The sequence below is a fragment of the Dermochelys coriacea genome, chromosome 11 (genome assembly GCF_009764565.3).
Source record: "Dermochelys coriacea isolate rDerCor1 chromosome 11, rDerCor1.pri.v4, whole genome shotgun sequence".
In the NCBI taxonomy this organism is placed as follows: domain Eukaryota; kingdom Metazoa; phylum Chordata; order Testudines; family Dermochelyidae; genus Dermochelys; species Dermochelys coriacea.
In genome coordinates, this window is record NC_050078.2 from 45534106 (window position 1) to 45550344 (window position 16239).

Below are 16239 nucleotides of genomic sequence, written 5' to 3' on the forward strand. Positions count from 1 at the left end.
AAAATGAAAGACTTCTTTTGTGTTAAACAACTCCTCACCATAATTTTTTTTTTCCAGGTTAGCCATCATCCACCCATTTCTGCCTGTCACTGTGAATCAAAGAATTTTGTTTTTTGGCAAGGTATATATACATTAATTCAAAAGCCTGAAGATCAAGTTTTTAATCAAATAAAAATGTTATGATCTCAAAATTATTATAATTAGGGATGTAGTTCTCTTGAATTTATTTAAGAGATTAGTATAGTTGTTATATTAAGTTAGTGCTGGCTGTTGCTTTAAAGTGTTTCAATTTTACACTGTAAGGAACGAGCCGATGCAGTATTTTATCATCACTGCCAGAGTGACTTGAATTATGTTTATTTGTTCTGCTGTCTTTATTTAAAAGCTTTATACAGAATCCACTGTTGTCTGTTAGGAGGCAAGGGGTACATTAGTCTCTCTGATATAAGGTGGTCCCTCCTGAATAGCCTTTTTTCTGTCTTCAAAGCAGGTTAATGTTCTGTTCAAAACAGGCAGTCTGGCATAGATCATCTGGTATGCCATTTAGTGGCATAGATCTCTGAAAATATAATACTTTGGACTTTTGTAATTTTCTAATATTTCACTATTATTTAGATATCAGATGGAAAAATAAGTTCTGGGGGAAATCAATGGAAATCCTGCCAATTGGAACACTGAATGTGACTTTTCCAAAGTAAGTTACTGTCTTGTTTCCTTTGGCTGTTTTTTGTTGTTGTTGTTTTGTTTTAAATCTAGGCAGTTGCTCTTCCTTCTGGGGGCTGGATGGATTGTGATGGGGGAGTAGAGATCCCACTATGCTATGATTAGCAGCTGGCAGGATGTGAGTTCCCTGCTCCGATCTCCCATTACAGGATGAGATGATGAAGCATTGTTGGAGACTGAAGGCTTAGTCAGGCACTTGGAGGGAAAACCAGGGAATTCTCTAAAAGCATCTCACTGGTAGAGGAGAATAGGTGCATGTGAGAAGGCACAACTCCATACCTAGTTGTTGGAGTGCTGAGCTGCCCAGAGCAAATCTGTACAACGCTGTCAGCAGCTGGCACTCTGTCTGCAGTTGGGCTTTCAAGGGTGCTAATGCTGGGCTCATCTGAACCAGGATTAACACTACAGGGAAACGTTTCAAAATCTTCCGTAGTGTAGACAGGGCCAAATGGCTTCCTTCAAATGTAGCCCTCATGGAGGGGAGAGGGGATTTGGTCACAGAGGCCGAGCAGTGTGTGGCCTCCCAAACCCTCAAAGCCTAGGAATCTGCAGATCTTAGGTCTTGAGTGCACTGTGCCCTTTGGCAGCACAGCTTCCATAGGGAATCTTTCTTACAGTTTCCTCCATCTTGTTACAAAGTGGAAGTTAATACCAAAAGATCAACATTGCCTTCTGCATATATCTATTGGCCTGGCTATCGACAGGTTCAGAAGGGAGCATGCCATGTATAGCATCTGCTCTCTGGCTCCATTCTCCCAACCCCCAGGACTGGGGAAGCTCTGACTGCATGGAGTTGCCAGAGGAATTCTCAGGAAAGGGGACAATATGCCATTGAGTTACTGCTCCCCACTTCCTCTCTATTCTTTCTATTTCAGACCTATTTTACTTTTATTAGTTCCCATTGCATCCACAGAGCCTCTTGTGAATTTCACCCATATAGAATAATTTAGGATTAATAATGGGGCATAATAGTATGGAAGCTACACTTTTAATGAGCCAGACTACTGATTCAAATGTTTTTGAGAGATATCGTTATTTTGTGTATGTGATTATCTGGCTGGATTTCACTTTTTGTCAGTAATATTGAAATGTAATTTACATTACCAATTATATACTAACATTATTCCCAGATATGGAGATTACTACGTGTGGAACAAAGTCACCACCTGCATACACAACATCCTTAGTGGAAGGAGATGGATAGAGCATTATGGAGAAATAACTATCAGAAACACAAAAAGCAGTGTTTGTATTTGTAAACTCACATTTGTCAAGGTAACTTATGATTTGTCATGCAACGGTAATATATGACAAAAAGTAAGCAGAACAGTTTTCTTAGCCGAGACCTGGCTACAGTTTCCTCTGTCTTCTCAGTCTTCTGCTGTTCCCCTAAATTCCTTCTTCCCTGTTCTGTATCATCACCACTATCTTATCAGGTAAGAAGCCCAATAACAAAACTCCACCTAAATTGTGATCTGAGATGTCTGCCGGTATTAACATGTCTCTGTTGTTGCTGGACCAGCCCATTTGATGTCAGTGTGTGTCTGTGCCCATTTAATGTCAGCATCATTGACAATACATTACTGTTTTTTAATTTTAAAATGCAAATGGCCAAATTCTGTTCTATTAGGCCAGTAAAAACCTGGAGGAACTCTGTCCTTCAGAGCAGTTACTCTGGGTTTAGACTGTTCTAACCATGATCAGAATTTGATCCTAAGTTTCTTATCTATTTAGAATAATGGTGTTCTGCTTCATTGTATTTATATGTCCTGGTGATAGTTCTGTATAAAAACAGTAAGGTGGATCGGCTAGAGCTTAATTTTTTTGTAAAAATAATTAAAATAATGAGTTTATCATCACTGGTGTTGCTACATACACTTCAACATCAAAAGGCCCACCTCAGTGGCTGCAGTGATGCATTGTAGCTTGTCTCAGGTCAGGACTTGGTCAGTGCTTTCGAACCAGACTGTTTAAAGGTAAAAGGGAAGGGAATAGAAATGCTTGAGAAAAGGAGGACATAGGAGAGAATGAGAGAAAGCAAATACAAGGTGCTGTGGGATGAAAGTAGTCCCCCCCCCCACACACACACATTTAGGTAACAGGATCTGGGCAAAGAATTTGCCAGTCTTTAGAGTGGCAGTGTCAGCAGCTTAGGCATCTGGGAAGAGAAAAAATATACATCTGATTTTTTAACTTTAAGGAGCGGGTCTGTTTCTACTACAGAATGGTGTAGGAATCTGACTGGTGAAAAGACTATATATTACCAGTGTGCACAGATAATTAAATGAGCTTGAACCCTGTTACAAACTACCAGACTGCTATTTTCCTCAGAAAATACTGCTATGTTCAATAAACATATATATGTTGATGCACCTAGTATTCCGATTTTCTTTGTTTTAAATTGCAACCGTTATGGGGATTGGCAGTAGATTGAGGAGGGACAAAAGATAACTTTGATGCAAAATCTGGAACCACCCATTAGTGGCAGATAAGAAGCATTTGTAATATGTATAGATTCTTATACAGAAACATTCTGTTATGTTATTAGTTATTCCTGCCTTGAGTGCCAGGAACTGGACTAGATGACCTATTGAGGTCCCTTCTAGTCCTACACGTCTATGATTCTGTTGTTTTCCTATTGTGACAAAGCTCTGACCTTGTCTCAGTGGGTCCTGCGCTTCTTGATGGATTACACTAGCCTCAGAGGCTCACTGTGGCCCTCCACGTAGCCCTTCTCTCTCTAGAGGCAACGGTCACAGCGTACTGAGTCATTTTCATCATAAGCCAGCAAGGGAGGTGAGGAGAAGCTGTCTTCCCTCGCACAGTCTCTGTTGTCTCCCAGTCTCAGTGATTAATTGCGGGGGGAGAGCCCAGGCCCACCCTCTACTCTGGGCTCCAGCACAGGGACCCTAATTGTATCAGCTATGGTAGCTGACTTTTTGGAAACAGGACGAGTACGATTCCCTGGGCCATTTCCCCACAGCAGCCCCCACTTCCTCAATATCTACATCACCCTTACCTCAGGGCCTCCTTTCTTGTGCCTGAAAGGGTTTGTACTGCTCCGTTTCTCCAGCAGCGTGACTTCCTCCTACAGCTCCTGACACGCCCCCCCCCCCAACTAACTGGGAAGCTTTTAACTAGTTTCAGCCAGCCCCTGATTGGCTTCAGGTGTCCCAATCAACCTAGCTGTCCCCACTGCTTTCTGGAAGGATCTTAATTGGCCCCAGGTGTCTTGATTAACCTGGATCAACTGCCATTTGATTACCATGGTAACAGGGATTTGTTTAGCCTGGGGCTAACATACCTGTTTCTCACTACATTCCTATATCCTTCTGGCCTTACCCTGTCACACTATCTATAAAATGTTGTGAACCAAACATTTTTCATTGTAATCCACTTGTTTAAAAGTATGTTGAGGTATACAAGGAAACTTTTCCTTAGTCTTAGAGATCAACACAAAAGCTCAGCATATTATGTTGTTCCAGAATGTTCCAGGCTGCTATTTTCTGTTTTGTGTTTTAATGTAACTGATATTCAATTGGACTAAATTCTAATTCCTGAAGTGCCAACAATGTGCCTGGTACTGGAAAAAGATACCTAATGATGGAATCACAGCCCATTAAGACTTTATAATCTAAACAGGGTAGACATCTGCTAGGCAAACTAATTCTGTATAGATTTACTGAAATAATTTTTGTAGCAGAATTGCAAAGATGTCATATCCTTATACATGTCTTCAATTTCAAGAAATTAATAGCCTTTAATTTTTCTCTGTTGAGGATCTGGCCGCAGTTGACTTTTACGTGTTGCAATTTTTAGAAGTATGCAGTGGGATAATGTGATATACAGTTTGACAAGGAAATCAACTTTGTTCACTTTCTTCACTTTGGTACATTTTCAGGTGAATTATTGGAATTCAAATGTAAATGAAGTCCAAGGGATTGTCATGGATCAAGAAGGAAAGGTGGTGCATCGCCTCTTTGGAAAGTGGCATGAAGGGCTATACTGTGGGGTTGCACCTTCAGCAAAATGTATATGGAGACCAGGTAAGAAAATTCTGGTCAACTGAAATACTTCAGGTGGCTTTAGTCTCGTGAAAAGCTGCTTTTTGCCTCCCTTTTTAAATACAAACGGAGAAACAAAATATACAGCAAGATAAATAATGAGGAATTGGCATAGCAGCTATTGGTATCTTTTATTTTAAATGTAAAAGTATCTAAAAAGTTTGTGTGCTGCATCTCATGAGTCATTTTTTAGATTTTGCTCCAAATCTGAGGCTAAAATTTGGTCACAGGTATTTAGCATGTTGGAAACATAATCTGAGGAAATAATTTGATTTTGGAGAAAGGAAAATGTAAATGTTAGCCTTATCCTCCTCTCACACCTGTGCAGATCAGGGTATCTTCATTGGATTAAACGGAATTACATTGGTGTAAAACCAGTATAAGTGAAAGGATAAACAGGTTTGTGTCAATCCCTTATTGCCCTAATGGTCTCTTTTTCAAAGATAGTGCGCACTTGCGGTTCCCATTGATTTAAGTTTCTTAAAAATTGCTTACTTGCTTAAAGGGTTCAATGAGGGTTCAAACCACCATTACCATGCACCTCCTTACTCTAGAGCAAAGTGGGTGTGTAGCCGTGCCTTTGTGAGTCACAACTGAGAATAGCAAATTCAGGACAAACTGCTGTGAAATAGGGCAGATACACCCCAAAACTGGTGGTTATTTTCCCTTAAATTATACCAGACCAGCAACAAAAGTAACTTCTGTTTCACCACACTGGCTAACAAGAAGTCAGATTACAGCATCCGATGAAGTGAACTGTAGCTCACGAAAGCTTATGCTCTAATAAATTTGTTAGTCTCTAAGGTGCCACAAGTACTCCTTTTCTTTTAGCTGTTTCCTTAGGCATTCCAGTCCTTGTATCATCACGAAAAAAACTAGACTTAATGATGAGTGGTTCTTTACAACCAGTTTCATCAAATGAAAAGTTCTTCTGATCCTGAAGGACCAGCCACACACGCTGATCAATATATAACTCATATCCTACCCAATAATCATGCTGTTGCCAATCCTTTAGTATCTAAAATCTAAAGGTTTGTTTATTAATAAAAAAAAAAAAAAAAGAAAGGTGAGAGTTAAAATTGGTTAAAGAAATCAAATGCAATACCATAATTGCAAAGTTCTTGGTTCAGGTTTGTAGCAGTGATGAAATAAACTGCTGGCTTAAGTCAAGTCTCTGGTTGCTTCCAAATCCTTGTTTAGAATGCTCTTCTTAGTATAAATCCAGAGGTTTGAGCAGGAAAGTGGCTGGAGCAGGAAAGAGGCAAAATGGAGATGTTTCCAGGGCCTTTTATAGCTTCTGACATGTGGAGGGAAATCCATTGTTTCAAACAAAGCCCTTAGCACAGCTAGTGGAAAATTACAGGTAAAAGACGGAGTTTAGAGTCACCTGGGCAAGTCACATGTCCCTGCATAATTTTGCTTAGTCATAGCAGGAAAGTCCATTAAGTGTAGATAGGTGTCTCCCATGGTCCATTGTGAGTTAAGTGTTCCTTGATGAGCCACTTAATTTGAATAGTCCCTTCAAGATGTGCAGGCTAAATACCTTGTGGCTGTTACCCCAGGAGCAAACATTTGAAATCCAGTTATAGAGCCAATACTCATAACTTGAAATAGAAAAATTATACATGCATAAAGATAGCATAATCATATTCGGTGAATCATATCCTTTCCATAGACATCTTACATGCCACATTTTGTACAAGATTTATAGCAATTATATAACAGTGATGGCAGCAATGATCTACATGGTCATATTTTATCAGATAACATCACAGAGTGTAAACAGTCCCTATTCTAATTTGATGGCATTTTACACCCATTTTGCACTGGTGGAGAAGAGCTGTAGGGCAATGGTGAATCACACACTATGAACCTGTTTAGATACCAACATTTGGAGGGAGACCCAGTAAATTTGCTTTTGTGGAGACTGGTTTATTTTTAACTTGAAAGAAGAAATATTTCAGATATTTCCTAAAAGCAAAGAAAGATTTTAAAAGTCTTGATCTGTTATGTAAATAACTCTACTGTGTAATAAGTTACCATTCATATTAAATGAAAGATGTTCTACCTAGAAAATAATATTTGATACATTTTAAAATTATATCAAATAAAGGAATTAGAAAGTGTAAATATTTTATTCTCTATTATAGCTTTATAAATTCATTGGGTTCTCTGTATGTGTTTATAAAAATAGTAAAATAAGCATTTTTCTTTCTCAAATATGTTTATACAGGCTCCATGCCAACTCACTATGAACGTTATTATGGCTTTACAAGGTTCGCTATTGAACTCAATGAGTTAGATCCTGTATTGAAAGATATTCTTCCAACAACAGATGCACGATTCAGGCCAGATCAGAGGCAAGAAAGCTCATTTATATGTTTAATATTTACGATTGTTTTATGGCAGAGTTTGAACCCCAACACTGAATTTTTCCCAGATCTGAACTATAACATGTGCTATGCCTTAGATTCTGCTAAAAAAAGAAAATATTAAATATTACAGTAAAAGTCTTGGCTTATCCAGCTCAGGAAAGGGAAGCAATACAGAGATCCTGGTGCTATGGGGATTCTTATGGCAAAGGAAGAATTCCAGAAAATTCCAGGAAATGCATGCTCTGGTGTGTCCTTTCCTACTCCCATGAATAGAAGCAATGTTTTCCCATTGGTAGTACTTGCTGTTGGCAGTATCATATGATAGCTGGAGAGATGCACATGCCTTACTATAGGTCATGCATATGTAGCTGGTGAGCCGGCATATCAGCAATTCTTGTTTCTTATCATTCTCTTGCATGCTGGGGAAGGATCCTATCCTGTTGTTTGTGCAGAGAGTAGGAGGCTTGCTCTCAGGAGTTGAAAATGTAAACAAGACTAAGAAATTATACTTCACATTCCTAAATATAAATTAAATAATTTTACTTTTTGAATGGGCTCTGGCCTTAAAGCTGGTGCGTAGAACTCAGTAGCTCTTTTCAAGGACAAATAGCTTTTCTAGGCTGCTGGCCTTGTTTTCTGGGATGAATGTTTTTCTGGCAATGTTATTACACAGTGTGCTTTTACAGAAGATGAGATTGTATATTTACTAAAAGATCCATTGTTATCTGTATAGACTTTTGGAAGAAGGAAATGTAGAAGCTGCAGCCACAGAAAAGCAAAGAATAGAGGAACTCCAGAGAAGTCGAAGGCGGAACATGGAGGAGAACAACATTGAATACAAACCAAAATTTTTTAAGTGAGTAAAATGATTTCAGTAACAAGTCTATAACTTGATTTCTGTGCAGCCACCAACATAAGAGATCAATGCAGAGGGCATCTGCCTCTTAAATAGGCAGGCCCAGGGTAGTGTAATAAAGAAGTGAAAAGATGGAAACAATCCAATTCTAAGAAATATTTTCAGAGCTCTGACCCGTGTCTGAAGCAATTTTAACATATTTTTAAATTAATTTAATACTGGCTAACCAAACTAGGAAGCTGATGTTCCCAGTTAGTCTACAAGAGAAGTAAGACGTGGGCAATAGCCTTAAAAATTTCTTCAGATCACCCTGCCAATGTGCATCAAACTTAATAGTGAAGAAGGAAATACTAAAGCAAATGCATCAACTCATTTTTGTCCTAAATTTAGCTGTGTAATTTAAAAAAAGAAAGTGGTGGTGGAAAGAAGGTTTAAAACAACTTGAACAGAATTTTTAAGGTAGTTTTTCAAATTGTAATTACTCTGGTTTTTGTTTTGTTTTTGCGGGGAGAGGTAGTGTGGTTTTTGTTTTGTTTTAATTAAAACATTCCCTTAACTGGTGAAACTGATTGGCATAATTTTATTGTAGAAAATGAGTGAAATGCAGAAAGGAAACAAACAGCACAAATGGTGGAAGTAAATTAGGCTCCCATCTTGCAATTTGGTCTACATGGTTGGACACATATACACATGCAGAGTCCATTGAAGTCAATAGGGCTTCACACGGGTGCTGGGTTCTATGAATCAGATGGTAGAATTGGATCCTTAGATATTCTAAAATGCCTTCACTTTTAACACAGGTTATAAAATTGTTTTATTTTTAAATCTCTGATGTTTGCATTTTATCCTTTTAAAATATTAAATCAAACCTTTATTAAGACAATTTTCATCTGGGTTTGTTTTGTCTTTTTTTGCTTTTGCAGAAAAGTTATCGATGCCAATCAAAGAGAGAGCTGGGTTTCTAATGACACCTATTGGGAACTGCGAAAGGATCCTGGCTTTAATAAAGTAGAAACCCCCATACTCTGGTAAACTGAGAATGTAGATCTAGTAAACATATCACTCTCTGAAGAAAAAAATAATAACTATGCACAATATGTTTCTTATAGCTAAATGTGGTTTGTGGGTCTACAGAAAACCTACCATTCGCTTTTATATTCATCTTTATAATGGACTTTCGAAAGTGCATTAGACCAGGTCCCTGACCACTTTTGGATCCTTTTTATTTTGCAGCAGCCATTTAAAAATAACCTTTAAAGTTTCATGTATTAAAAATGCAAAACAAAGGAAGCTGATACGTTATCCAAAGCTGTTCAGAAGAGGTTGTAATACACAAAATTGCAACTGGTGCTTAAAATTGACATTGAGAGTAACAACAAACAAACAAAATGCAAGAAAAAAAAATTTTGTTTTAACCTATTTTGTTAAAAACTCTTGTGTTACAACAGTCTATCATTTACAGCTTGAGGCTAGTCCTTTAGTGTGATGTGCTTGGACTGGCCTTGTCAAAAAGACATAATGCTTTTCTGGAAGCTGTTCCCATTCATATGCCATTGTTCATGCCTTAAACAAAACATGAAGATATCCAATAAGTCATTTTAAAATATGTATTCTTAGGCTTGTGTGAGCAGCAGATTTTATTCATATTCTAAATATTGGCGATCATGTATTATTAAAAATAAAATCCACCTAAACTGATGAGAAGGGAAAGAGACCTGCTGTACATGCTTTAGCTTTGCGAAGCTGGTTATGTAATCAGACTGAAACAGGAAAGCTAGCTAACTTTGTGACAGTTTTGGTAAATGCATCTGGATTGCTAGTCAGAAAATTCATATACAACATGCGTAATGCTGTGATATATTTATCATGTGTGCCACTGATTTGACATGACCTCACACTTTCTCACATTTCCCCATAACTGTTTATACAATTAGAATTTACTGTAGCTTTGCAACAGTGCTAGAAACACAGAAGGATTTAATAGGAAGTTTTCTGGTTTCTCTCCAGACGCTGGATAGCACTGTAAACATGACAGGCACTTTCTATTATGCACACTGTATACTTTACTGGTCTGTTTGTCTGTGTCCGCTCCCAACTTGAATTTCTTAGCTGAATTTGTTTGGGGGATGGGTAGAGGCACTCATGCATGCTGGGTTAATGGTTTTTTGTGCTGTCAAAATAGCTTTTATGCAAAATTCATTTTTACAATTTTTCATAAAGCGATTCTATATTCTTTTGATTGAGAAACAGGACTCTTAAATGTTTTTATGCCACAGTTCAATGTCTATGGAAGGAGGCTGGGCACTTTCTACCTGAAAAAAATGACTGAAATGCATAACCACAGAGGGCAAATATTATTAAAGAAAGTTTTATTAGATAAAAAATTTTATTCCATGACATAGGATCTAGTCTTTTATTAATGCATCTGGTGTTTAAGTAAATTACATTTACCTGTATACATCTTCTGAATGTCCTGATGACACTTCTATGTGTACACGTCTCACATCTTTTCGCATATACATGGTATATTTACTTTTTCTGCAGCTCAGCATTTCCCACAGTTCTGGACATCTGGGCTTCTCTTCTCTCTCTGCAGCTTCGTGGAGGCAGATCAGTGTTTTGGTGCTTCATGCTCTGGACAGGATCCCTCTGCTCCTTCTTACCACCAGGTTCTCTGCCTCCATGGCAGCAGATGGTGTTGGTTTCTCTTGCTCTCACCCTTACCTTTCATTTGAGTTGTTTCTGCCCAGTTTTGGGCAGTGGGGAGCAGTGTTCTCCTCCCCCCCTTTCCTCCTCCTTCCTGGGTCAGTTACACCTTAAGTAGTTTAACCCTCGCTGAGCATCCGCTGTAGTGTTTCCCTGTTGGCTCTTCTGCCGCTCTGTAAGCATGAGGTTAAAGCCAAGCAGTGCTCTGTTTGTGAGGCAGCCTTCCCAGGCTTGGCAGACAGTGAGTTGTGTCCAGCTTGCACCCAGCCAACCAACCCTAAGTCTATTAGGACCGAGGGCTGCTAATCAAAAAGCTAGGTGAGGTCTTCTTCCCACCAAGGCAACTGTGGCTTCAACCGGGGAAAAATGTACCAGAACTCCCAGTGCAGAGCAGGGAGAAGCTCTAAAAGCAAGGAGGACCCTGACCACTTGAGTCAGGGATAAGGAACAGAAAACCCTTACAGAACAAAGAGGGCTTGCAGGGCCACCAGTCCCTCCATCCAAGTCTTAAAGTGGATCCTGAGCACCCTGGGGAAAGAAGCAGGGCCCTTCCTCCCAAGCTAATCAGGAAGAGTTGGACAAGAATTCCCACCTCCCCCTGGGAAATGGGACCCAATGAGGGAGGATTATGAGGAAGATGTCTTCAGAGGACTCCAGACCCTGAGAAAGGTAAGCCACAAAAGGCCGCACCAAAGCTGAAGCAGAGCTTCAGTGCTCCCACAGCACTCTAAAAATGTTAAAAAGTCAAAAAAGGGAAAGAGAAAGGACAAAAAATCTAGTAGAGATGAGTCCTTTGACTCCTCTTCTGTTCCCTCAGCCCCGTCCCGAACAGTATGAGCAACAGTTTTTAGCTTGAGGAATGTCAAGCTATATGTAACAAGATTCAAATCCAGCCTGTTCAGCTCACCTCAGCTGAGTTTGGGGTATGGATGAGGGTCAAACCCAGAGAAGAAAGAGGTGATGGAGCTTGGGTGGAGGAGGTGCAAGAGGTAGTATCAGCATAATCATAACCAGCAAATTACAACTTTTCCATAGACACGTTACTTTACCTCCTTTGTACAAGGTTTGGTGCAACTATAGGGGACCAACAGTGGTTTGCAACAATGATCTATACGGTCACAGTTCATATCAATAACATCACAAGCAGGTTCTGGTGGATACCTGCTTTCTCTGGTTGAGGATGTGTCACACACGGGTGGAGCATGCTCCCTCTATCTCCAAGCTCCATCCAAAAACCAAGCTGTGAGGTGAAGATGGCCAGGTTTGGGATGTCAGAGTTGGCCCCAGTCCTGTGTGAGGAGATCAGGTAATATGTGGAGGTGGAGTGATGTTCGGGTGGAGAGGTTCAGGAGGTCCATGAACCATAACTGGCAGGGCCAAAACAGGGCTTGATCCTGGCGAATCTTGTGTAGGATTTGCGGGAGGGAGATATGGGAGGAAAGGCGGAGTTGAGAGAGTCCATCCAGGGAGGAAAAGGGCATCGCCCTGCGAGTCCTCCCCCACAGCTCCCCTGGAACAGTAAAGCGGAAGTTTGTGGTTCTCACGAGTGGCTTAGAGATCCCATCGCAGTGTGCCCCACTTGTGAAAAAGGTACCAGAGGGTGTTGTCGTGCAGTTCCCACTCGTGATTCAGGTAGAACATCCTACTGAGTACATTGGTGGGTGCCAGGGAGATGCATAGCCTGGAGTGTGACCTGATGTTTGATGCCCTAGTTCAAGAGATGGATGGACAGAGGGAGGGAGTTCTGACACTGCCCTGTTTATTGATGTAGACCACCACTGCAATGTTGTCAGAGAGCAATTGGATGTGTTTGGCCCGTATGTGGGAAGAAATGTCTGGCAGGTGAGATAGACTGCCCGCAGTTCTATGAGGTTTAAATGCACCCTGGCTTCTCAAGGCATCCAGATGCCGTGCGCGGTGTGGCTGCCTAGAAAGTGCCTCCACACGTGAGAGAGGCATCTGTTATGAGCCTGGTTTGTGGTGTGGGTGGCTTGAAGGGAGTACTGACCAGCACATGGATGGAGTCGGTCCACCAGATGAAGGACAGCAGTGCCGGCTGGGGAATCAGGATCTTGCTGTCCAGGTGGTCACATTGTGGTGTGTAGACAGAGCGGAGCAAAGCTGAAGGCAATGCATGTGAAGACGGGCATGTGGCATAACTGAGGTGCACGCTGTCAGATGCCCAAGAAGGGGGAAGCAGCAGCGGATAGTGCTGTGGGGATTGCAGCGCAGTCCTGCAATTTGATTCATGATGGTGGCGAAGTGGTCCGGCAGAAGGAAGGCCCATGCTGCAATGAAGTCGAGCCAGGCCCCAGTAAAGTCTATCGTCTGGATAGGGATGAGGACTGACTTCTCCTTGTTGAAACAGACCCTGAGAGATGCATGGAGAGTAGAGGATGGCGGAGAGTAGGCGAGGGTGGGAAAGTGCAACAAGGAGCCATTCGTCCAGGTAAGGGAAACCAGAGTAGCTGAGACTGCACATCTATGTTGCTACAAAAGCAAAGACTTTGGTGAATATGTGTAGAGCCATCGCTGTGCCAGAGGGCAGGACTTGGAATTGGTAGTGGCTGTGCCCCAGTGTGAAGCGGAGGAACTTGCAATGGGCTGGGTGAATATTGATGTGGAAATAGGTGTCCTTCATGTTGAGAGCCAGACCACCAAGGAGTTAGGGGTGGGTGAGTAAAGAGAAACTCCTCGCCTTTGGCGGGAACAAAGTACCATCTCTCTGCCCTCTTCGGGGGTGGGGCCACAGGAAGCAGAGTTTTGTCATACCATCTGAGCTGGTTGCAGGGTAGCCTCGTTAATGGGGAGAACCATCCATAAGGGTACCTGGGGTTGGAGGATGTCCAGCCATTGGTGCTGTGTAATAGCTTCTGATACTGGTGGCAGTTGTCTGGTGGGGACAGAGAGGTCGGAATGAGCGCCTCATTTGGGAAGGAACAGGCCACTCTGAGAACTGGCAGTACCAGTTCCATCTCTCCTTCCTCCTTCCCATACACAGAGGGCACCGGAGGGCACACTGGGGACAGCTGGTACGAAGCTACAGACAGGGCAGGGCATGCTTGGTAAGGATCTTAAGGTGCCCAGTAGTAAGGGTCTCCGAGCATGGGTGGTCTGCACCAGGATCATAAGGGGTCAAGTGAGGAGGTCTGTGCCATGACTCTGAATTCTATTGGGGGGCCGGCAAGAATGAAGCCCTCAAACTTGGAGGACAGTTTCAGCAATGGCAGTGCCATTAGTATCAGAGAGTCAAGGTAGGGAAAAGGGATGCACCACTCTGGCAGCAGCAATAATGGTTCATCTGCCAGGAAGGACGGAGATGTACAGTGGTCCAGGAAGCAGAGGAGAACCAGGGTACAGGAGCAGCAGTTCTTCAGTAGACATCAGCGGGTTAAGGCGGCTAGAAGTACAAGGAGTTGCATGGGATGACCCCAAGGGTCCAGGCGGCATCGGCAGTACAGGCAGTAGGCGTGCAGGTGCCAGTGCAGTGATCGGAGCCAGTGCTTGTACCGTTGATTTCCACAGGCGCTTGTCCTTACCCTTGAGGCGGGGGATCTTGGAGCTGGAGCAGCCAGGTCGACATGTGACTTCTTACCTGACTTTTCACTGCTTGGAAAGGCAATGCCGCATTTTTGGACAGTCCTGGATAGGGATCTGCCCTTATGTCCATGGCCCTGTTTCTTCTGCTCATGGCAGGCTTGTGCGGCTTTCTCGGTGCCATTGGGATCTGTGCCTGAGAGATGCTCAGCGGAGCACTGACTGTCTGTGACGGCTGGTGCATCGGCAGTTTTGCCGGTCTCAGATGGGAATGCGCCCATGGGCATGTGGCCTCCTCCATGAGGAACTCCCGAAGTCAAAGTTCTCAGGACTCCTGCGTCCGTGGCAGTAAGGATTTACAGATTGCACATTGGGTGATGATGTGGACCACCCTGAGCATTACAGCCCTGGTGAAAATGAGTGCAGGCAGGAGGCACAGTTCTTGAAGCCTGGATTCCAGGGCATTGTCCCATTTGGGGTTCCCCCCACTTCTGGGGGCGAAGAAAGAAAACTACACCAACTACCTATGAACTGGAAGCTACAATTGGAGGCGGATTAAGATTTACTGGGGCCCTGGGGACAAAGAACATTTGGGTCTTCCACATCCCATTAAAAACACAAATGTATCAAAATGCATTAATACAAAGACTCCATTCAGTGTTTACACACTGCATTAATAATAAAGCAAATCATATCCCAGTTCAGTATGCCTAAATTAACTGCTCAATTTTTCTACATAGAAAATGAATATGGTTTTGGAAATTGGCTTAGATGCATGCAATATATGTAAAATAAATAATGAAATTTATTTCAAAAATTCAAAATGAAATAATGTTAAAACTTTAGTGCTCTTGTAGACTCTTATTTAAGAACTATTAACACCTGTGAATATGCTCCCTGTTATAAGAGTAGCAATGAAACATTAAAACATTTTTTAACATCGCTCACTGTGGTAAACTACAAGAAAAACATACAGGCCAAGCCAATAGTCTCTAATACAAGTTCACCACTACCGTATCTTAATTAAATTAAGCAACACACTATCCATGTCAATTGTTTATCAGGCCTGAAACATTAAACAACAAAATACTATATTCATTTGAGTAATTATTTAAACAAACCCTCTATAATCCATTTTATTATTTCACATGTTTGGATTGATTATTTTCTGATTTAGAATGCACATCCTTAAAGTTTCACATTCCTTTTAAAGAGATTACCTGTTGTTGTTATTTTGATTCTGTTACTTTTATCCCGTCAAAGATCCCTTTTGCCACCATCTATTGAACTGAGAGAAGCTTAGCAAACTGATGACAGGAAGACTTTGCGTCATTCCCAGGTGCATCTGTACATAGCAATGGGAAAAATTTGCTACACTTAATATCCTGTAAATGTCTCTCTTTTATATACCCATTAAATTTACCTTTTAATAATACTATCACATTAGGTAACCAAAAATACAAATAAATGAAATATGATCTAAGATATGTCTTACCTTTCAAATGATCGTTTTCTCCTGAGTTTTGAGGGAGGAAAAATCATGTATAATGTCACCAAAGTCCATTTGTCAAGCCAGTTCTGACTCAGCTGCCATTAAAGATAATGTATTCAGATGCTTTTAATGCATTGTTGATCTCAGTTTATTTTTTATCCTTGCCATCTTCGAAAATGTACGTTCTCCTTCACAATTTATAACTGGTAGGGTCAGGAAAATTCTGAGAGCAACATTCACATTAGGGAATATCGACTGAAGGTTGCTTTCCCTTAAAACTTTCATTTGTACAAAGAATTTGAACTGTATGAGTTCACTGGGAAAAATTTTGTTCCAAGTCACTGGGGTAAACTGCAGCAAGTTCAGTGTCACACTTGTGAATGTCAGAAATGTCCAGCAAGTTGTTTTCAAATTGTACTCCAAAGCTGTCGTTCAACAGCCTATAGGCATCCAGTTGGCAATGAAGACAAGCTTAATAACTGGTCG

At 41.3% G+C, this 16239-nt stretch overlaps 1 protein-coding gene across 14 annotated transcripts in view; it reads left to right on the top strand.

The window, feature by feature from the left end:
- OSBPL6 (oxysterol binding protein like 6) overlaps positions 1-9716 on the top strand; it is a 213892-nt gene extending 204176 nt beyond the window's left edge. For all 14 annotated transcript variants that reach the window (XM_038422141.2, XM_038422152.2, XM_038422145.2 and 11 more), the window contains 7 exons: positions 58-121; positions 616-694; positions 1854-1998; positions 4625-4769; positions 7021-7147; positions 7896-8018; positions 8942-9716. In XM_038422141.2, the coding sequence (XP_038278069.1) occupies positions 58-121; positions 616-694; positions 1854-1998; positions 4625-4769; positions 7021-7147; positions 7896-8018; positions 8942-9050 (792 nt within the window). In that variant the 3' untranslated portion in view covers positions 9051-9716. The remainder of the gene's footprint in view (positions 1-57; positions 122-615; positions 695-1853; positions 1999-4624; positions 4770-7020; positions 7148-7895; positions 8019-8941) is intronic.
- The last annotated feature ends 6523 nt before the right edge of the window (positions 9717-16239 follow it).